At 39.7% G+C, this 22,617-nt stretch overlaps 3 protein-coding genes across 3 annotated transcripts; 1 reads left to right on the top strand and 2 right to left on the bottom strand.

Annotated features, from left to right (window-relative positions):
* The first annotated feature begins 1,871 nt into the window (after positions 1 to 1,871).
* On the top strand, positions 1,872 to 5,569 carry LOC104449651 (F-box protein SKP2A). The gene is made up of 5 exons (XM_010063883.3): positions 1,872 to 2,032; positions 2,750 to 3,027; positions 3,555 to 3,903; positions 3,985 to 4,126; positions 4,897 to 5,569. Exons 2-5 carry the CDS (start codon positions 2,771 to 2,773, stop codon positions 5,277 to 5,279), a joined length of 1,131 nt encoding a protein of 376 aa, XP_010062185.1. The 5' UTR covers positions 1,872 to 2,032; positions 2,750 to 2,770; the 3' UTR covers positions 5,280 to 5,569.
* A 954-nt stretch (positions 5,570 to 6,523) lies between these two features.
* Positions 6,524 to 12,475, bottom strand: LOC104449650 (putative DEAD-box ATP-dependent RNA helicase 29). The gene is given in 12 exon segments (XM_010063880.2): positions 6,524 to 7,034; positions 7,309 to 7,447; positions 7,721 to 7,777; positions 7,869 to 7,950; positions 8,073 to 8,125; positions 8,230 to 8,306; positions 8,964 to 9,006; positions 9,756 to 9,869; positions 10,179 to 10,236; positions 10,365 to 11,526; positions 12,037 to 12,291; positions 12,294 to 12,475. Coding segments are annotated over 12 exon segments (2,373 nt in total). The 5' UTR covers positions 12,412 to 12,475; the 3' UTR covers positions 6,524 to 6,819.
* A 2,114-nt stretch (positions 12,476 to 14,589) lies between these two features.
* Positions 14,590 to 18,897, bottom strand: LOC104449649 (ras-related protein RABC1). The gene is made up of 7 exons (XM_010063879.3): positions 18,704 to 18,897; positions 18,421 to 18,597; positions 17,377 to 17,445; positions 16,773 to 16,838; positions 15,853 to 15,974; positions 15,395 to 15,523; positions 14,590 to 14,906 (listed from the first exon to the last, which is right to left on the bottom strand). Exons 2-7 carry the CDS (start codon positions 18,554 to 18,556, stop codon positions 14,793 to 14,795), a joined length of 636 nt encoding a protein of 211 aa, XP_010062181.1. The 5' UTR covers positions 18,557 to 18,597; positions 18,704 to 18,897; the 3' UTR covers positions 14,590 to 14,792.
* Positions 18,898 to 22,617: the final 3,720 nt, after the last annotated feature.

Below are 22,617 nucleotides of genomic sequence, written 5' to 3'. Positions count from 1 at the left end.
ATTAAATGGGAGGAAATTAGTAGCTGCTTTTTCTTGGTTTTTCGTTTACTTGCTATTATCCAAGGTCGAAACAATCTCAAGGGTAGGCTATAAGCACACGAGTATTTAGCCCAAGTGCTACAGATTCTATGTCCAAATGATTTGTTTATTTTATTGCGGTCGGCCTATGGGTTGAGCGATATTTGCCTGATAGATGCGACACTTTATAAGTGAAAGGAGCGCAACGGAACCGATGATGTCTTTTGTTGGATGCATATGGGCTCATATAATTTTCGCTCCATGTATATTGTATCTGGTGGAGTTGCTTCATCTCTTCTAGTTTCTGTGCCCTAATGTTTCACCAAGGTTTTTCGTCTTATTGAAGTTCAACTTGAATAGATTATAGCTTGCTGACGAAAAGAAAAATTGAATAAACTTTTTTCCATAAAAACAACTTTTACTTCCTTATTTTTCTTTCCATTCCTTTATTAAGCTCCCCTAAGTATTACAAAGCTTTCGCAAATTTTTTTAAATTTCAGGATTAATCGGGAGGAAAAATTAATAATGAGATGCCATTTCAAGAAAATATTCTTAAATATTTTTTCGGTCATGGATGCGTAATTAGAGTAAATGACACAAATGGTTATTGAAAACTTGGCCAAATATGCAATGCGGTCCTCTGAATTTTAAATTTGTTCGATATATTTCCTTATTAGCCCAACATGCAATACTTCATAAACTTTTAATTTATTTAATATGGTTCTTAGGCTTTGAACATGTATAAAAAATTTAGTGACTACATTGAATATATTTAAAGTTTAGGGACAATATTACATATTGAGTTAAAATTTATGGATTTAGTTGAACAAATTGAAATTCCAGAGATTACATAGTATATTTGACAAAAACTTCAAGAATCATTTAAAATTTAGAATCACCACCATTCAAAGAGGAGGAAAATATAGAAAGAAAGTGAACATGAGAAAAAGAAAGAAAAAAAGAAGGGAAATCTACTGAGAATGTTAATTGCTTTTTTGGTTGTGGGGGGAACGGCTTCGGTTTTCAGCAAAATGGAGAATCTTCTACGCACACGCACACGCCTCATCTGTCTGCCACCTCTCCTTCTTTTCTTTGTACCCCACCTCTCTTTTTCTCGTTCAAAAACTTTAACTTTTACAGATTTAAAAATAAAATAAAAATAAAAATAAAATACCCCCACATAAAATTTCGTCTTTATCTAAAACTTTCATCATGGCCCCGCCTTTCACTTCTTCCGTCGTCACCTTTCCCTCGACTCAAAAGATTAGGACGGAGTGCAAAATCTTTAAATTACCCCCCCTCCCTCCATCTTAAAATAACAAGCTTATCGTCAGAAAACTAAGGGCCCAGAATCGCCGTCGGTTCTACCACCGAGATCGAGAGATATTTAATCTCGCGAATATTACTTTCAAGTTATAGAATATGATCATTATCCTGTCTAATTGACGTGAATTAAGTATAAGGATGAATTGACCCAAATAATTTATATCTTCGATGATAATATCCATCCGACGGTTAATTTAGGATGGAAAGATTGGTCTTTCTTCCAAGACCTCATGTTACACGAAACTTTTTCCCTTATCATCGGCACCGCCTCCTCCGCCGGGGAAAAGAAAAGGCCAAAAGAAGAAAGAAAACGTGGGGCCCAAGGGTGCCGGCCGGTCACTCCACGCCACGTGGATTCATACGCGTCGCTAACTCCCATTCGCTTCTCGTACGTTTCCCTCTCTCTTTTTGCTTCCTTCCTTCTCCTTTTTTTTTTTTGTTTGTTTGTAATTTTAATATTATTCGGAGTTTTTTTCAATTCATTTTCTTGGAAAGTCGCCCCCCGTCTTAAATAAGCGCCAAGACGATTCTTGTCTTCCTTCCCCCCCCTGTATATGTTGACGCAGCACGAGAGAGAGGAAGAGGAAGAGGAAGAGGAGGAGGAGAAGGAGGAGACGAAGAAGGCCCTCGAAAGTTTGCAAGAAGAACGAGCGAAGGGAACCCATCTCTCTCCTCTCGAAGGTCGCAGGTGGGTATTCGAGATCACGCCCCGTCGTTCCTTCTTTCCGTCGGTCCTCTTGCTTCTTGTTCTTGTTCTTGTTCTTGTTCTCGTTCTTTGCTTTGTTGGGTCTTTTTCTTTTCTTGATCATTCCCCTCTTCGTCTTGATGATGTACTTGGCTGCCGATCTTTCCTTTTCTTCCTTTCCCTTCTCGTCTTTTCCTGAATCGATGACCGGTGGCGCAGGTATTTTGCTGCTTCGTTGCCTTAGCTAATTTGGCTGAAGTTGCTTCCTTTTGACGGCCTCGTGGTTGTCTAGCTCGCCCTGTCCACTTCTCCCTCTTTTTTTTTGGAAAATTTTTTCGTAGTAAAGTGATGGAACTGATGGATTTCTCGGAGTCCAGTTTCTCACGGTGCCGACTCTGTTTCAAAGAATGAACCTTGGAGGAATTCTGTTTCCTCTTCGATCTTTTTTTCCCCCCCTTCTGATTTGATCATGTGCACCGGTGGCTACGTGCCTTAATTGAGTAACGCGCGCGCGTATGGTGGTCTCGTCGTATGACTGCAAGCTCCTTCTGTGCTGTGTTTTCGACGCACCCTATGATCATGTTTGTTGGTTATGACGCGCTTGGGTCGTGCTGATCTTGTGCTCTGACTACTCTCTTGCCGTTTTACGACTTGCATTTGACCGAAACGTTGTTCTTTGCCCACTTCAACGGGAGTTTCTTATCGAAAGAGTTGTTACAGGTTGTGCCTAGTGCGAGTGAAATGGTGGTTGAGAATAAGTTCAAGGCTGAGGACTTGAACTTGTGCTTTGAAAAGCTGATGATGCCCAGGGGTGGTAGCGATGGGAAGGCGAAGATGGAATGTGGAGTCATCACCGAATGGAAGGACATACCTATGGAGTTGTTGCTACGGATCTTGTCCCTCATCGATGATCATCACATGATAATTGTCGCTTCTGGGGTTTGCAGCGGATGGAGAGATGCGATTAGCCTCGGCGTCACGCATTTATCTCTGGTGTGGTATGCAATTTCCACTGTATCCCTCCACCTGATGGTGGGAACTATAGATGTGTTGTTGCTTATCTAGGACTATGACAGCTAGAGTTTGCACTGTGACTTTAATTGAAGAGGATAGGCTTAATCTTGATTTCTCTTTTCAGTCTGTTGGTCACTTCGGTAGGTACCTGTGCCATAAGAGTTTACTCTGTGACTGAGGGTTGGTTATCTTAATATTTGTGAGGGCACCAATCCTAACAAAAAATAAAGAAAGGAAGTGATGTGTTTCTCGTGCTTCACTTCTGTACTTGTATTTCTGGTGCAGTTTGTGTGATGAACTTGACATCAGCTTGAAACTCGTGAATGTGGCTCCTGATGTGCCACATCTGATTGCACACACAACTCTTTCTTTTAGTATGTCAATCACTGTATGATCATGGGAAAGATCTTGGAGGACATCAGCCAAGAGAAAATCTGCATCACTTGTGACTTAATGAAGTGTTCTTGTATGATGTGTTTCTTCGTGATGTGGTTTTCATGTTATATTTTAGGGTAAAGAAGAACATGAACAACTTGGTCCTATCTCTTGCCCCCAAGTTTACAAAGCTGCAGACATTGGTGCTGCGTCAAGACAAACCACAGCTTGAGGACAATGCTGTTGAGGCCATCTCAACTTACTGTCATGAGCTCCTGGACCTGGACCTTAGCAAAAGCTTCAAACTTACTGACCGCTCCTTATACGCTCTAGCCCATGGATGTCCTAATCTTAGTAAGCTCAACATTAGTGGGTGTTCAGCATTCAGTGATGAAGCTCTCGAATACCTGACTAATCTATGTAGGCAATTGAAGATTTTGAATCTTTGTGGATGTGTTAAGGCAGCATCAGACCGTGCGTTGCTGGTATAACCAACTCGTTTCCCTTGTATCCTGTCATTTCTATATGTGCATCGGGCAATTTGTGATAGTAATATTTCCCCACAGGCTATAGGGCGCAACTGCAATCAACTGCAATCTTTAAATCTGGGATGGTGTGACGATGTGGGTGATGATGGGGTCATGAGCTTGGCATTTGGATGTCCTGATCTCAGAGTTCTTGACTTATGTGGTTGTCACCTTATAACAGGTACTCTTAAGATATGATGGCTGTACCGAAGTTATTTTTATTCCATGGGATACAAACTGATTTCAACTAATTGTTTGCTGATGTGTTAAGAATAGAATAACATGAAATGTGGATGTGATTTTTTCTGCAAGTCGACTATGCTTGTCTTGTGTGTTCATTTTCACTTTAATGATTTTTCCATCGTGAAATTTAAGATGTTGCCTGCATCCATGAAAATTGTCTAGTGATTTGACCACAAAAGGTCGCCTCAGGTGTTCAGATAGATTATAGTCAACTGGGTCGTGAATTTGAGATTCTGGATTGCCTGTGTTACGTGATTGCTCTACTCAACTAGCTTTCCTTTTCTCATTACCTAGAGGGGTTCTTCGTAATTCAATATGCTGGTATTTTCTGTTGAATAATTGTTCGAGTAAGTCTTGAACGAGCGCGAGAGTTATATGTTTCCATCTCTATCCTTCAGTAATGCATGATATTGCTACGGCATCTAACATTTTTAGGCAATTTTCAACGCAGTAATACCATCTCAATGAGGAGCCAGTAAAGGAGCGTAAATATCACTGGGAGAGTAAAGAACTTGTGATTTTCTGATCTCTATGATCAAACTTTACCTGAGAATCATAGTGGAACTTCTGGACTTAATTAGGTGTAGATTAAATGTGTGCACATCCTGTTATTATCATCTAATTGCACTCCAAGCTGTAGAAATATGATGGCGCTTTGCCTTGCCAGTTATGATTCCTGCTCTTGATGTTTTTCTCCTTTTCTTGCAGACGAGAGTGTGATTGCATTGGCAAATGGGTGTCCACACCTGACATCTCTTGGGCTGTACTACTGCCAGAACATCACAGACAAAGCAATGTACTCTTTGGCACAGAGGCGAAAGAAGAATCGAGTGAAGAACAGGCCTTCCCTATGGGAGTCTAAGAAAGGTCAAAGCGACGATGAAGGGCTGAAGAGTCTCAATATCAGCCAGTGCACGGCTCTTACTCCTCCCGCCGTTCAGGCATTATGTGACTCATTCCCTGCATTGCATACTTGCCCCGGGAGGCACTCTCTGATAATAAGTGGTTGCCTGAGCTTGACATCGGTGCACTGTGCCTGTGCTTTCCAAGCTCACCGTGTTCCAAGCTCGCTTCCACACCTAGCTCATTGATTCGATCGATGAGGTGAAGATCCACAGGGATGTGCTTCTCACAAAAGCGTAGGTCAGAGGAGAAAATGATGTTGTGCCTCATGTATATATGGGTCTGTGTTGAAAAATCGCCGGCTCGGAAAACAAGTACATTTCCATGATGTTATTAGAGACTTCATGTTGTCTTGGTCTCTGACATGTTTTGAAGTGTATAATTTGGACTTCTTGGAACGACGCTCTTGGGCTTGTCTCGTGTTTTTTCTCTACCTCTATGTCTTGCTACAACAATTAAGGACAGGATTAGGAACGGAGATTCTATGCTCGTAATTTGCATCTTTGCTAATTTCTTGCGGGCCTAGGACCGGGCAACATAGGGAGCACTGAAAAGTTAGTATGTTCGAACATGTCAATCGATATTTTCTTCGTAATTGAGGCCGTGGGGCTGTGCCAGTCTCTTTATGAACAATGAGTTTGATTTCCATGCGTCTGATACGCCGAGAGTATTGCGCGGGTGCTTTGGGTGATACAGAGGTCATGCGGGTACAAGGTATAAACTATTGCTCATCTCATATTTACGCTTGGTCGCCCAAAATACGAGTCATGTTCTCGGCGTGAGGAATACACCGTCGTCAGATTTGATAACGTGGGTATGATTCTTGTGGGCACGCGAAGAGGAAACGTGATGGACAGAGTCCTAAATTGAGTCACGAAAACGGTGGCTTCCATATGAAGATTCTAGACAAAAAGATTGTTAATTTCGGAGATAATGTTGCGGGATTTGACCTATCTCTTGCGGGTCAGAAACTTCGGATCTACCTTCGGCAGAATATTGTCTGAACTACAATTGCCGAGAGACCACTAGGACCGTCTCGATCAAACCGATTTTCAGGATATCGGTACGGGCTTCGTTGCGCGGAATCTATGCGGTCCAGGATCCATAGCCTTGGTCCAAGGACCAATCATTTTCTTTCCTCTCCCTTTTTTTCTCCGCCACAAAATACCTAAGTACCTGAACCTCGTACGTGACAATGACGTGAAGGAGTCAATGAGAGATGGCCCCTACGGCATTAATTCAGTCGGGCAAATGCTTTGGAATCTCGTGATATCATCTGTTCCTAGCCCACCGAAAAACTTGAAGAATAATATCTGCTATATCCGCACCTTTTGCGCAGGCGCTGATGCCTAAAGGTCCAACGTTGTTTCTTAATCGATTGATAATGACCAACATAACTGGAACACATGTAAATCCAGTCACTGAAATGAAATACACAATAAGGTTCAGGGACTAATTGTGCAATTTACTTGATCGAGTAACTTCGAATGTAAATACGAAAAAGGTTGCGGTGATCTTGAGGTTGAAAATTTGAGCGCAAAGGCCTCTTATCTATGGGTTAACCCACCCAAATCAACTCACAACGGAGTAATTTACGTTGCCAACGCTTAAAGTACTCTACATTTCTGTAAGAGGCAATCGGTACACAGAATCCACTATCCAAAGAAAAGGTTAACCAAAATTGCTTGCGGCATGTTTGATATGCTGATAAATCAGATCCCACGTGATTTACTTCTTACCCTTTCTTTTTTTCCCATTCTTTCCTAACTTTTTGCTCTTAGCTGATTTGCTCTTCATATATGATATTCTGTCTGCTTTCTTCTGTCTCTCCTTCCGTACCTGTTCTAGATTCTTAATCTCTGAACGAATATTAGCATTCGGAAGCGAACGCTGCTTATATCCTCCCTTGAACTTCCTGTTTGTCCTCTGAAATTTGCGATCTCCTGCAGACAGACGCAATACAAACAGGTCAACCTTTAGTAAATATTTACTACTTGAATAATTGTGAGTTCCTCAGACCGGGAAAAAAAATTGTGAGTTCCCATTAGAAGAGGAGCAACAGAGGAGCAAAATCCAAGAAAAGGAGGCTTTGCAAGGGAAGAGAAAAAAACAAATTAAAACCAAGTTAGGAAAAAAAAAACAGAAAAGAAATTTATATCTAAAATGATCATCAAAGGAGGACGTGCGAAGATGTAAAGATTGTCAACCAGAACTCACCTGCCATGCCAGCAGACTCTACAGAGTTCTCTTCGTTACTAGTTCCTTTCAGTGATATCTTGCTGTGTGACCGTTCTTTCCACTTCTTATATATGCCAGTTTTGTTTGCTTTCACCTTTGCTCCACTCTCAGTCTTTATCTGTGCAGCAATCGTTACATACAAAAGAAAAAAAAATCATATATAGAAATTGATAAGCTGCACATATAGAATGAAATCATTTAACAGAAATCCATCAAATTCCCATGTAGATCTATATTGATTACGTTGCTACACAAGTCACAATTCATCACACAAAAAGGAAAAACTAATATTTTTCATCAAAACAAACTCATGCAAGTAATCTTGGCCAAAGGCAATGGTAACCCAATGATTCCACATATTTATAACAACTGTGATGAGGTTGGAAGGTACCTTTCCACTAGCTGTAACACGTTCACCATTGTTCAACTTGACATACTTTTTACTCCTCTGCCATCGAAAGAACACGAACAGATAATAAACTCTCCCATTTTTCAATAGAAAGAAGTCATTGGCAACGAATACGGTCCGACTTATGTACCTTGTCCCAATGGTATGATGACCTCTGCTTCCGAATACCTCCACTGTCATCTGCAACTAGATCGAGGACAGCACTTTCCAACCTGGAAAAAGTAACAAAAAGAAAAAGCCCATAGCGAAAAACTTACTTCTCATAGCCACTAGAGAAACATGCATGTAACGACATCAATTAAAAAACTTGAAAAGGTTAACAGTCATAGTTTACCTATTTGATCCAAAACCTTCATTAGCTCTCACAGCAAGCCCCGACTCCATATGCTGTACAATACAAGGAGTAAATGATAGTTTACCATCTGGCCTTTATGAATGCAAAATCAGATAAATTCAACCAAGAAGCATGTGTCCTAAATAATATTACTTACATGGTTGGTCGGTATTGAACTAATATAGTACTCATCATCCTTGAAATTCCTTGACTTTCGTTTGGAACCACGGGCTGCTAGCACCATGAGAAAATGCTATAAGAAAAAGGACCATATAAAATTGGAAGACACAAAAATATTGTGCATGAAATTGTGAGACCCAATAATCTGATGACGCTCAATGGCAGAGAAAAGCATGTCCATCTCAATCCGGATATTTCACAAATGCAGAATAAAATAATCCAAGGTAAAGAATACAGTTGTCAGCAGAAGTCCACAACACTTTAGAATCAGATATGTGGAAATAAAAAAATTTCAACGAATTTTTCTTTTAAGAAGTCTGCTCTTCTTCCTTCATCAACATGAAACTATCCAATAGCATTCACTCATATGCTTCTTTAGTTTGTTAATTGTCATCGCAGATGGAAAAGAGCAGGCAGGCAAATCTTAGATACTTAACCTCACAATTGGCTTGGGCAGGAAAAAGAAAAACATTTCTTGAGTAAGAGGGAAAGAGACTGCATACATGGTGACAGAATGATATTTCTTAAATTTGAAAAAGTTTGTCTTAAAACATAAATCAAGGAACAAGACCAGAAAATCTAGAAGACATATCAACTGCCTGGAAGCCTTGTTAACATGGTCTTTTTTCATGAAATCTGATCTTATGCCCAGCTAGTTGCACCAACAAAAATATTAGAGCAATAGAATAAAAAAGGTCCAAAAAAGAGAACCTTTTGTCTCCTTTTCCTTAGAAGAAGTGCTCACTGGATTAATCTGCAAGTAAACCAGGAAAAGGAGTTAGTATCCAAGTAAAGACCCCAAAAAGCAACCAGATATAAAAGAATAAAATTGCCTCATCATGCCAATATTTATCACATCAACAAGGACATGAAATAATCTTCCCAAGTCAACCTATTCGAGCCAGATTGCTTAAGGTCACTAACTTCCTTGACCTTACAGCACACTGTTGCAAATTTTAGCAACATCTCAGCAGTACAACAACACATCACATGGCTTGAGATCTTCTTTTGAAATTACAACACCTAAGAGTATGCATTTTCGGCTATTCAAATGAGCAGTGCAACAGCATGTCCTAGGCTTTACAGTTTTTACTTCATCATCACAACAGCATTTGATAGGGTGCAATAGGGAAACAATAGAGTGCGCAAATTCACACATTTGTGAAACACAATTGAATTCGCATCCATTTGGAGGAAAAAAAAAATCCCTACTTTTAACTTCCTGTTGACAATTAAAAAGAGAACAATTACGCATCCTACACCTTAATCACGAACAGAACAGCTTTTGTTATTTAAGAGCAAACACTTAAAATAACTAAGAGAATAAGCATGAATAAAAGATTGGTGTGGATTAAGAAAGTATCATGACATACACCATTCCCAGAAAGAAAAAGTCTATGAGATCAGATGGTGCAAGTTTAATCCTCTAACTGATAAACTACATGAGTGTTTTTCTTATGTACTATACATATTCACAGACAGAAAATGGAAATAAAACCATACCTCAACCTCTTCTGAAGGTTTGCTATCGTGCTTTTGTTGCTGTACCAAATTTATGATGCCATCATGAATAGCTCTTTTTTTCTTCATCACATCAACCCACTGACATGAGGGACCCTGAAAATAAACCAGAGTAAGTAGAACGATTGACAAGATAAGCATTTCACAATCTCTGACTTAAAGATTATATACTTCACATATCAACATCATGCTTGCACGGTAACTTGAATTGGAGGAAAGTTAAAGAGAGCCAGAAAAGTTGACACCATAAAAAGATTTGCATAAGAACATCCCCCCTAAGCAATAGCAGCATAATAGCTGTATGAGCTCTGAAGAGGTACTAGCCATTGAAAAAAAAAAAAAAGATGCATCCTCATTTAGATTTAAGAAAGCATTCCAAAAGGGGGTCATGCTGTTGGAAGCTACCTGCACATGCTTTGATTTAGCAGCCTCCCCTTCAGCTTCAAGAATCGTCTGCTTTGGTCTAGCATAAATCAGAAAGTAAAATTGTGAAATGTTAATTGTTGGTTCAGAATAGAAGCAATGCAGATATCCAATAATTTGATAGATACGTAGCATGCTGCATTTTAGGAAAAGAAATTGAGAAGATACCTAAATGTTTTCAGTCGCTCAGAAAAAGCCAGAGCTACCAATTCACCACCTGCAAGTACATTTCTGAAGAGAGGATGCAAGCCTTCCCGAGGTAAGTCCTTTACTCTTCTTATGGACTCTTTTGAAGGTGACGGTTTTGTTTTTGAATACAATCTAAAAGCATTTGTACATGTTTTCTGCAAAGCATACAATTCTGCAGATGAATCGATGATTTCCCGAACTCTATCAGAGACAAGGTCTATTACTGTCTGTGGAAAGCGTCCATAAACAGTTTCTCCATTGGCAATTGCTTGGTCGATCTTAGACATCACTCCATCCATATCCTTCAAAACCTCATCCTCGGTAGGAGCAGGCCAAATTGGCTTTGAAAGGAATAGATGAAGGTCTAAAAGATAAGCCATATCTTCAGTTGTCATAAATGAATATGCAGTACCAGTCCTACCAGCTCGTGCTGCCCGTCCAACTCTGTGGACAAATATTTTGGGTTTAGGGGGAAAGTCCCAGTTGATCACATTATCAAGCAACGGAATATCGATACCCCGAGCTGCAACATCAGTGACAATCAGCAACATAGTCTTTCTTGATCTAAACCTTGACACATGGATTTTGCGAGCATCTTGATCCATGTCACCATAGCATACAGAAGGCTCAATACCCTCTTCTCTAAACAAACTATTAAGGAACTCTACATGATGTTTGGTGGAAACGAAAATCAGTGTCTGCTGGTCTGAACTAATTTGCTCCCTTATTAGATATAGTAATGCGGCATGTTTTTCCTCCTGCCTTAGAGTGAAAAAAGCAAGCTTCAAGTCAGGACTGATCCTAGTCTCCAAGTCTAACCGAACAAGCTGAGGGTCTCGGAGACCGGCCTTGGCAAACTCAGCAAGTGCGCTGGGTAGAGTCGCACTGAAAAGTAACGTCTGCCGATTTTCACTGAGTTGGGAGAGTATCTTATGCAACTGCTCCGCAAAACCCATGCCGAACAAGCAATCCGCTTCATCGAAAACCACATACTCCACTGTCCGCAGCGTCATGTCATCAACTTCGGACAAATGGTGCATCAGCCTACCGGGAGTAGCAATGATAATGTCCGGGTTCTGTGCCAACTCCTCAAACTGGCTCTCCATGCTATCACCACCCACGAGTAAGCTCGTCCGAAGATCTACAGCATCGTAAAAGTTATCAACTTCACGAATGCCATCAAATTCTTCCTCATCCTAACAAAACTATACGCACTCAAAGATATTCCTACAGATGAAGTATCAGAGGAGCTATCTAAATCGAGTCCCACATAAAAACCAAAAGTAGAGCTAAATTCTAATCAAGCTGAATAATCACCCTACCACAAGTTAACATCACATAGAAAATGATAAATTTCGATGCCGGCTACATTTCAAGATCTGCGAGAATCGCCTAAAACCCCACCACTAGCTAACATCACATAGAAAATGATAAATTTTGAGGTACCCCCACCTCGTTTTAGCCAAATTTCGACGCCGCCTACATTTCAAAATCTGCGAGAATCGCCTAAAGCCCCAAAAACTGCATAATTTCATCCAGCTTCTCAGGTATCACCCTGTCCTCACAAATCAGCCTGACGACAGATATGGCCAATACAACACCCAAAAAAAAAAAAAAAAAAAAAGAAGCACGAGTTAAAGAAGGAACTAACCGGTGAAGCGGCCGAGCTCCTTGGTGAACTTGAGGGTCTGCAAGGCCAAATCCCTGGTGGGGGAGAGGATGAGGGCCCTGACGCCGCCCTGGGGGAGGTGCTGCTTCAGCCGCTCGAGCATGGGGACGAGGAAGGCGGCGGTCTTGCCGGAGCCGGTGCGGGCCATGGCGACGACGTCGGCGCCGGAGAGGATGAGGGGCATGGTCTTGCGCTGGATCGGGGTGGGGACGCGGTACCCCTTGCGCTTGACCCCCTGAACACGTCGGGGCTGAGGCCGAGGGACTCGAACCCCCCCGACCTCGCCTTCTTCCTCTGTTGCTCCCGCCGCTTCAGCTCCGCCTTCGAGCTCACGTACGGATGCACCCCTCCCGCCATTGGAGCGCGCCGGTGGTGAAGGAGGAGGAAGAGAGGAATGTGGTTTTAGCCTAGAACCCTCGTTCTCTTCTTCTCCTTTTGTTTTTATGGGCCGAAAAAGAGAACGTAATTTGTCGGAGACGAGGGGTTCTTTTTTTTCTGTTTTTTTGGGACTGTCTAGGAGATTTTTCGTCTATTTCTGATTCCAATTTGTAATTTTTTTGTTTGTCGAGGATGGAAAATGCATTTTGAACTTCCAAAAGTTGCGAAAAAAAAATATATTCGAACTTTCTGTATCGACAACTGAATAGTGAAAAAGATTTCAGTATTTTGTGTTCGGAATGAGAACCAAATTATGAGAACTGCAGATTTAGCGAAAATTAAAAAACAAACGTCATATTAAAAAGGCGTCATTCTATTTTATTAATATTCAAAATTGAAGTCTGGTAAAATAAAATAAAAAAAACATTTGAAATTGATAATAATGTGAACGGGCTTTGACAAATATATATATTCTTATTTGTATTTAAAGTATGGTGAAGACTTAGTATAATTATGAGGCAATGTCAAGATGCTATTTTCACCAAAATGTTTCAAGCACAAGAAAATTTGTCAATTAAATTGAATGAATGCACTAGGTAAGTAAATGCTTTAATAACATAAACAATATGATATAAAAAATAATTATCCAATCCATGCTTCATGTGCATTTAATTTATTTATTTTTTACCAAGTCGTTTATTATAGATGTTGTTATATAAAAATACAAATATTATACCCACAAAGGTTAATTCTATTATTGGATTTATGCAGTTTACCTAACCTACTTGTTGAATTGAAGTGTTTGTAATAAAGCTAAAGGAAATATGACATAAATGGTTATTGAATTTTGATCTAATGTACAAATTATTCAACGTGATTTCTAAATTATTGTTAAATAATCGATATAATATTTCAGTCTATTCAAATGATTATGTGGATTGTGAATTATTATATAATCTGTATGTACATCTACTTTAGAAAATGGGGAAAAATAGGGCATTCACATCTCGACCATTATTTGACAATGTTGACTGTCATCAAACTTGATATGATTCAAAGTCACAACAGCAAATTCCATTAACTTGCATTAATGGAAGGACATCAAATATCTTCATATAATTTAGCGGTTAGGTTGATCATTTAGAGACCACATTAAACAAATTAAAAATTTATAGACAATATTGCACACTGGATTACTTATATCATTTCCTCTCAAACTAAATAATCTATAAACAATCTAACATTTTCTGAAAACTGTCAAACAATAAAACTTCCAAAATCTACTCGCGTGATATCAATTATATTACATGCACGCACAGAATTGTGCGTCGACCATATATATTTTAAAATGCTAAATAGTCTAATTTTGAGTTCTTTACTATTTTGAGTAGTAAAAAGGAAACGGGAGAGGAAAAATGAAAAGAGAGGTCGAAATAATGATTTTATTGTAACTATATTTGTCCACAGAATTTGATTTTCTATTAATTTTTGGAGTTTACATCATTGTTCACAAACTCTGTATTTTTTATTGAGAAATCATTGGTATTTCTAAAACAAAAGACAGAAACAATTACCTAAAAAAAGAAGGCCTATTTGTGTGGGCTTAACCAATATTTCCCATCAAAATTTAAAATATTTTTGAAAAAAAATTTCAAAACATAACGAACAAAAATATTTCTCAATCCACCTATCAACAGTTGTAAAAAGTTCTGGTGTCTCGAGTTGAGAAGTAGTCAAAACGTCTAAAGATTTGGATAATGCTTCAAGCAAGAAGCACTAAACTGAAGGGGAACTCAGCCTCCCTTCATAAAATGGATGAATGAAAGACCGACAAACTAAATTCACGTTTGTTGATTCCACGATAAAACATCTCAGATTATAAAAGCGCGCTCTAGAAATGCAAAAGAAGGCGAATTCTACATGTTTCAATATATTGTGACGGGACAAATTATTGCACTTCTTTGAACATACAGCACTTTTGGCGAATGCTCTTGGAAATAGTAAAAGACTAATTCATGACTCTACTTCTATTGCTCCCTTCATTTCAAACAGAAAAATTTCGGTCTCCACCAGACGAAGACTCGAACAAATGTCAATTTCTTCGAAGCTTGCCAAACAAAGAGAACATGCAATGATGCAATCGGGCACCCAAAAGCAGAACAAATTGAGAGATCCATAGCGTGGCATCGACTTTGATTAAAGACAAGCAATCTGTGGGGCTAAATACATTCAAGTAAATAGATAAACAAGCAAACATGTGCAAATTAACATATTGATTCCTGTTACATGGTTGAACTTGTGACGATCCAAAAGACAAAAGACAGCATGAGTTGTGAGATATTTCGAAAACAATTGTCTGTTCACCAGGAACAACAGCTGCTGGCTGCGGCACTTGTTTCTGGAGGTTTCTGCTTAAATATGTTCTTCTTCACTCCAGCCGATCCCTCTGACAAAAGACTCGGAGTTTCCAAAATCTGGCAAAACAAAAAGGATCACCATACCATCAATATGTGAGCCAACTCCAAGGAGAAAAAAAGTAATGCACAGACAAAGGAGTCAGTTGGGCAAGATGATTGAAATCGCAGAGCAAATTTGAGTGCACAGATGCACATCTTTCATCATGCACAGATTGCAACATGACTTACAATCTAGAAGCTGCAAAGAAAATCTAAACATGAGTCATAGTCAGGGGTTTTGAATTTCATACATGAATATAAAATAAATCACATCCTCATGACACCCTGAAAGCCCACATTCTACAAAAGCAAACAGGGCATGCACATCTTAAAGTGACCCCCTGAAAGCCCACATGGAGCTACAAAAGCAAACAGGGCACACGCATCTTAAAGAGATGGCAGTCAAACAGGAAAATCTTAAAAAATAGATTGCTCCGGATAGATCCATACCCCAACAAAAATATGTTATTGTAAAAAGGTACTTAAGATGCATTATGAACACTTGCCTTCAAAACAAGCTCCTCAAAGCATTGCTCTACATTTATCCGAGTTTTCGCACTACATTCAAGGAAAAGGCACCCATATTCTCTAGCAAAATCAATCCCCTCCTTCTTAGAAACCACCCTTTCACTTTCCTGCAAAAGATGTAATCAGTAATTAACAAAACCTGGTTAACCTTTCACAGGATATTCGGATTTACAAGATTACATATACACCAATCAGGAAAGTCAAGAAATAAACTCTGACAACAATTAAACTAAAGAAAAGTTCCAACAAAATGAACTTGAAAACACCCTTAAAATGCTGTGGGTACTGTGGCTAATGAGTGAGGTAGCAGTTGGGAGACATCACCATCGAGCAAATCAGAAATCTTAACCCAACAGCATAACTTTGACATTGAAAGGCTACTTAAAATCCTAGAGAGGGGTTCTCATATGCAATTGCAAACCACAAAAGATCAAACCTTATCGACTTTGTTGCCAACCAGCATCTTGATGCAATCTTGATTAGTTGAGTACAAGTCAATTTCCTTTGCCCATATGTCAGCAAGATTTGTGAATGTCTCTCGCCGCGTCACATCATATACTGTCCACATCAAATACATATAACATCAAGTAAGTTCAGGGAAAACATTGAGAACGGTGGATATTTCCAAAACAGAGACAAGCTGTCCGTAAGTCAAGAAAATGTTGATCCAATTGAGATAACATCAGTCAAGTATCAGGTGTCATATCACTAGACATGTTTCTAACCAAAAATAAATAAAAGATAGTTACTAGAAAACAGCTTTGCCCATTTATGAAGTATTGATACCAAAAGTGCCTAAGTCTTCAATCCTGCAGGCAAAAGCATTGGTGACTAACTAGACATTAACAGCTGCATCAAAAACAAGTCCTCGGCTTTTCCATCCATGCTGCTCAACACAAGATTTTCATGTCACAAAATCCAGTATGGGATTTTATGAACTGCTTTTATCTCATTAAGGACAAATTTCTTTGAGTAGGTTTCTCAATGAGAACCCAAGCGATCCTTCAGAAACTCAACACTATTTGCTCAAGGTATTTTCCACTATCGACCCATAATAATATAGAGCAACAGATTTACACAAACACTTCAAAGTACAGTTTTCTCTCTGCATAATCATTCAAATTAAATTAAGGTGAAGGTCTTGAATTTTACACAAAAACGTCATTAATAGCTCGGTTGAAATAGAAGGAACACAAAACCATTAACCATGGAGATTTTTTTTTTTTTTTTTTTTTTTTTTTGGGAGGAAATATGAAACATAGGTAAACATAAAAGGCTCAGATAGTTTGATATACAGTATAGTAGCAAATTAAAAACAAACAATAGAGCAAGAAGCATAAAGAAGTTTAAACATACCCATTATTATCCCTTGAGCTCCCCTGTAGTATGAGCTGGTCAGGGTTCTAAATCTCTCTTGCCCAGCTGCACCATGAAAGAATAAATCTATTATTGTATGGACCAGTTTCCACACAAACAAAGAGAGCGCTGCTCGCTAACACATGATAAAATTTATTTCTAGCTCTCAATCCCTCCAAAAAGAAAACAACGGAATGCATTTATACAACTATCCACCCACAATTCACATTCATCAAACAATCATAGACATCAGTAGCTCAATCTTTTAACAGATTTAGCAAGAAAATGGAACACTGCAAGAATGAATGCTGGAAAAGGAAGGGGGTAACACTGCCTCAGTTGAAAGATTAACAGTCCTGTTTCTGCTTCATTCAATTATCAGAACATTCATTCCCGTAATACGCTTTAACTTTCAAAGCAAAAACACAGCAACTTCCAAAACCCCACCACCACCCCCCCAAAAAAAAAAAAAAAAGAGAGAGAGGGAGAGAATCTGTTAAACAAGTTCTACCACCTTGTAATTTTAGGATATAAGAAGAAGCTAACATCCAGAATCTAGAACATAAGAGGTAAATTTCATGAGTAAATTGGTGCATAATCTTACCCGTGTCCCATATAGCAAGCTTCAACTTCTTTCCTCCAACTGTAACATACTTTATCTTGAAGTCCACACCTGAAAAACACACAAAAGATTAGGAGGCATATATATCTTCTCAGAAAAATGTGCTAACTCGCACTAATGTACTGCGACTAAGAATAAAGGTTTCCTAATGTATGGCATTCTCAATACAAAGGTGACAATATAATATTTGAAATCATTAAGTGATTAAGTCGTAAGAGCATTTAAGGGGCTCGTAGTAACAAATAATGACTTGGAGATAAAGTTAGTCACTCAGTGTCAGACCACATGTCCCCAAAGTGAAAGATCATGAGGAACATCATGAGCTATTACATGACAAGACGTAATCTCTTAGTCCATGCATGATGTCATATCGAATTTTAATCGGAAATTAGACATGAGGTCAGGCTTATCTTCTTTCGGGCTACTTCTACTTTGATTTATGCTTCTCAATTCACTCTGTTGCTGCAGTAGCTAAGACAAAACGAACTAGAGAACCATATTTGAGCCAGATAATCAATGCTTAAATTGGGAAAAGAAAACTATGTTCGCATCCCATTCTCCCAGTAAAACTATGCTAAAACTATGATTGTGGCCCCACTTCCCCAGTTGCAACAGTGATTTCCCGCCTAACACAGAGAATGGAGAAAAGAGGACAGTTCACAATATCGCATGACAGTATTTTAAAAGGATAATGACAATCCACAATACTTAATCACGGTAGATTCTTCGTTAAACCCACAATTCCTTACTTCATATTCAGAAGCAGTAATGCACAGACATATGTGGCTCAACAATACCAAACGGACACGAGAAACAACTTTTCAACGGAAACCCACCACTCGGACGGTTCGCAAATCCCAAACAAGATTCAAAGAGAACTCTTAGTATTTTTCCCTAAGCACCCACGACATGGATCCGAACGAGAAAACACGGAACCACCGAACGTCCCCTTCCTCCATCCATCCCATGATCTCCATACCCAAAAAAAAAAAAAAAACCACAAGACGGGAAAGCCAAAAACGTTACCGATTGTAGGAGACAGATCCTCGAACGTGTCGGAGGTGAAGCTCAGGAGGAGCGAGCTCTTCCCGACCCCGGAGTCCCCGATCAAGAGCAGCTTGAACAGGTAATCGAACTCCGGCTGGCTCGACGAGGCCTCCATTCGCAGCAGGCACCCAAAACCCTAACCCTAGCCCCTGGCCCCTGGCCACGGCAGAAAAAGGCGCACCAATCTGAGCGACCGACAGCGCGAAAACGGCGAATCGCGCCACGCAACTCCATCAAGGACAGAGCGAGAGAGAACACTGACCTTCCGAATCACCGCGACGCGGGGGAGGACGAACTCGTTCGGCGATCTGGAATCGGGACGCGAATCTCGACCGAGAGATTCGCGAGGGGATCGAAGGAGCGCGAAGAGAGGAGGAGGAGGGAGACGAAGGAGAAGGAGAAGGAGCGCGAGCGAGATTGCGAGGTTGCATCAAGCCGAAGAAACCTCTCAAGTCTTCCTTTTCTCTTTTTTCTTTTTTCTTTTTTCTTTTTCTTTTTGGGGCTAAAATTAGCAAAAATTAAATGAAAATTCGCCGGACGCGCCACCGAATCTGATTAATTTAAGTTTAGCTCGTCCAATCATGCTCTAGGCTATTATCAATTCATTCTTATAACCTAATTCGATTTTCTTTGGATCCTAGCTAGAAATGAGCTGACTCCCAAGTCATGGTCTAGACTATTAACAATTCATCCTTACAATCTAATTCGTTTTTCTTTAGACCCTAGCTAGAAATGAGTTGACTCCCAGTGAAATTGCTTAGAAATCCTGATCAATCAATTTGAAGGTTGTGAAATTATGGATGATATCAATTAACTTCGCTTAAAATCATATATTTTACAGTTGTAATGTGAATGAATTTTACAACGTAATTTTATAAATAATGATATTTGCATTTTATCTAATAAGACTAAGATCGTCACATATGATTACAAATTTAATTTCATGCCATTGCGTGCGTGCACGGCCTCAGATATCATGAGCACTTGATCTTATCCAAAAGGCCGAGAGGTGGGAAACAAATTTTACGGCATATAGAGACCTTTGATTTTGCCTTTGTTCAAATTTGCTAACATAACAACTCGTACTTCTCTCTCGATACTTGAAAATAAAAAATTGTTTTAAGTTTTGATTATAAGCAATCACAATAAAATATATTCAATATCCATGCACTTTCAAAATTTTGCGTAAACTTATTTTTACTTTCAAAACCTTTATGCTCTCTAGACTTTTGTCTACCTCCTTGCAGGCATAGGAATTAAAACCCACACTTAAAACTAAATCGTCCCCATCCCAATATAAGAATGCGGGGATTCGAACCCCCCACCTTCTCTTCCGTGTTAGAAAAATGGCACCCCACTGGCACCCACTGGTTAGTATGCTAGATTGAATGTCCTACAAAATAGGATTTTGCATTCAATTCATCAATGCATGTGCTAATTTAGTCCTTTTGTCAAGATTCTATGATGCGTTCGAGTTGGCATTATTATATCATTCATTTATAAAAAAAAAAAACCTTTTAGACTCCATTTCTGTATTTGCTTCCTTAATCAAAATCTTTATCATGAAAAATTATCGATTTAGAAATAAGTAATCTTAAACAAAGATGCCGCACAGGACAGATGGGCCGAGGCAAGACTATTTCACGTAATTGCAGGGGGCGACGATGGCGCTCAAAGATGGTGTCTGGTTCCATCTGGCGACCATCTATTTATGAACTCATTACAACTACCAATCCATATTTAACCCCAAAGGCAAAATCCCTCTTGATCGAAGTTGGCGTCCGAATGGATTGATTGAGAAAACCGACCAAAAGCCTTTTAGGCATGTACATAATTAACAAGATAAATCAAACAATCACAGCACCTCCCCATCACTAATGCACATATTTGCATTGAACTTCAGATTTAACTGAGATGAAGACTACACATATTAACCAACCAAGTTAAAAGTGTAAAGTAAATTAATTTAATTTAACGTCTAGAATTTTCACTTATCTTGAATAAATTTGAATAATCAAATCCTTTAACCACATTCTAACTCTTCGAAGATAAAATACAAGATTGGAAGAAGTAGAAATTTTCTTTTAAAGATTGAAGGCGAATTTACAAGTGGTCGAGTTTTGCTCAATCTTTGACCAAATGGAAGAAGAGGTGATGACTCATGTTTAATGGTAATGATGACTTGCTTATTATGTCAAAAAGCAAATAAGAGGTTTAATTTCAATAAAATAAGTGTCCTTATGATGCAAAAAAAAAAAAAAAAAAAAGGAGAAAAGAAAAAAGAGACCAGTGGCTCAATGTGGATAATAAGAAGGTGAGCAAGGTGAAAGAAGTCCTTGTAGGGTTCTGACTTGCTTCTCCGCTTCCGTTAAAACCCTTTGCTGACTGTTTTATGTACAGGGCAGCTTCGATTTCTGCATCTTCTTTGATGGTTTTCGGATCCGGTACACATCCTTTGAAGACCACCGAGTTTCTGGTTTTCCAGATCTTCCACAACAGACCTGCGAATAGGGCTTTCGTTTCGGGTGTTGTTCTTGAGGTAAGGTTTTCTAAAATCCATTTGTCAATCCGGGTTATACTTGCTGGAGATGTGTCTGTTTGAATCTCAGGGGCTGACCATATGGGTTTTGTCCAGTTACATAGGATAAAAAGGTGCTCTGCTGTTAAGAAGCGAGTCTCGCCTATCCTTCCTTTGGAAAATTGGGAATGGCCTCTCAGTTTCCCTGTGGTATGACCACTGGCATCCAAAAGGGCCTCTCCACATCCTATTACCGGAACCAATCATCCGGAGATCCGAGCTTTCAGGAAATGCAGTGGTGGCGGATCTTCTTTCGCCCCTGGGTTGTTCCACGCGCCTTATTCTATTGAGCTGGGGTCTCTCTTCTCCGGCACCTAACTCCTCTCCGGATTGCTTTTCCTGGAGATGGCACCCTTCGGGTCGCTTCACCATTGGGTCCGCATGGGACCGCCTCGGAAGGAAGAGACCCCCGTTGCTTGGCTTCTCTCATTTGGGCGGGCGGCATTACTCCCAGGTTCCAATTCATTCTCGGTTGATTGCTAAAAATCGGCTACCCACGCAACAACTCCTTATATCATATGGTAGAATTGACTACACCACCTGTGCTTTTGTAATGAGGTCCCCGATTCCACCGACCACTTATTTTACGATTGCCATCTAACGGCTTACGTCGCTTATTTTTGGGCCACTGCTGCAATCTTCCTTGGCGTCCTAGGCCTTGGAAGGATAACCTCCTCTGGGCTATGCGGTTCCTCAAAGGCAAAGATTTTTTTCACATTATAGCACGGCATTCTTTTGCTGCTATGTGCTATATCATTTGGAAGAAAAGGAATGCCATTATCTTTCGTGGAGAGTCAGTCGTCCTTACTTCAATCAAAAATCACATTATCAAAAGTGTGAAGGACAAAGCTACAAGTTTTTCTAATATCCCTGATATCTCGAGGAATAGACGTCTCCAACGGAGTTGGGGCTTCCACCCAGCTATCTTTAGCAATCGACAGGAACATACTTAGATCGGCGTCCTTCAACACCCCCTCTTCGGTATCCGGGCGTTGGCTTCTCTTACGCGGCGAAGGGTCTTTGCTAATCTTAGCTCTTTGTTGTCTCTCCTGGACCTTCGGTCCTTGCTTTGTTTAGTCCGTGTTGTTCTTCTTTTCTTATTTCTTGATTGTGCTCCCTTCCACTCTCCCTACATTGTATCGAGAGTGCAAGATTAGGAGCCGGTTGAGTTTTCTTGTATTTGGTTCAAAGCTATAATACCATTTACCTTACCAAAAAAAAAAAAAAAGGTGCTCTGCTATTTCTGGTGCTTCGCCACAAATTGGACAAGTTTGGTCAGGTATGATGTGTCTTCTATACGGGTTTTCCTTTGTTGAAATAGCGTTGCTGCATATATTCCATAGTAGGAAGCGAATTTTGGGTAGGCGGGGAGTTTCCATATCTCTTTCCATAAAGCTTTTGGGGCTTGGTAGGAGGAGGATGGAGTTGATTTGGTGGGACATGCTGCTCTGTTATGTATTTGATTGTAGCCACTTTTAACTGTATAGGATCCAAAGGTATTTGCTGTCCACACTAGCTTGGTCATCTTGGGGACTTAGGCTGAGCGGATTAGCTAGAATCTCTTGAGCTACTCTTTCGTCATACAGTTCATTAATTCT

The sequence above is a fragment of the Eucalyptus grandis genome, chromosome 6 (genome assembly GCF_016545825.1).
Source record: "Eucalyptus grandis isolate ANBG69807.140 chromosome 6, ASM1654582v1, whole genome shotgun sequence".
Taxonomy (NCBI): Eukaryota; Viridiplantae; Streptophyta; class Magnoliopsida; order Myrtales; family Myrtaceae; genus Eucalyptus; species Eucalyptus grandis.
This window is presented reverse-complemented; position numbering and strand designations above follow the sequence as displayed.

Excerpts from the sequence above, each read along its gene's own strand:
- LOC104449651 (XM_010063883.3), top strand. The coding sequence starts at position 2,771 with ATGGTGGTTGAGAATAAGTTCAAGGCTGAGGACTTGAACTTGTGCTTT. Across the intron at positions 3,904-3,984 it reads CATCAGACCGTGCGTTGCTG|GCTATAGGGCGCAACTGCAA; the intron begins GTATAACCAACT and ends ATTTCCCCACAG. Across the intron at positions 4,127-4,896 it reads TGGTTGTCACCTTATAACAG|ACGAGAGTGTGATTGCATTG; the intron begins GTACTCTTAAGA and ends CTTTTCTTGCAG.
- LOC104449649 (XM_010063879.3), bottom strand. The coding sequence starts at position 18,556 with ATGGAGGCCTCGTCGAGCCAGCCGGAGTTCGATTACCTGTTCAAGCTG. Across the intron at positions 15,975-16,772 it reads AGCTCAAGGGATAATAATGG|TATATGATGTGACGCGGCGA; the intron begins GTATGTTTAAAC and ends TGATGTGGACAG. Across the intron at positions 14,907-15,394 it reads TTGAGGAGCTTGTTTTGAAG|ATTTTGGAAACTCCGAGTCT; the intron begins GCAAGTGTTCAT and ends TTGTTTTGCCAG.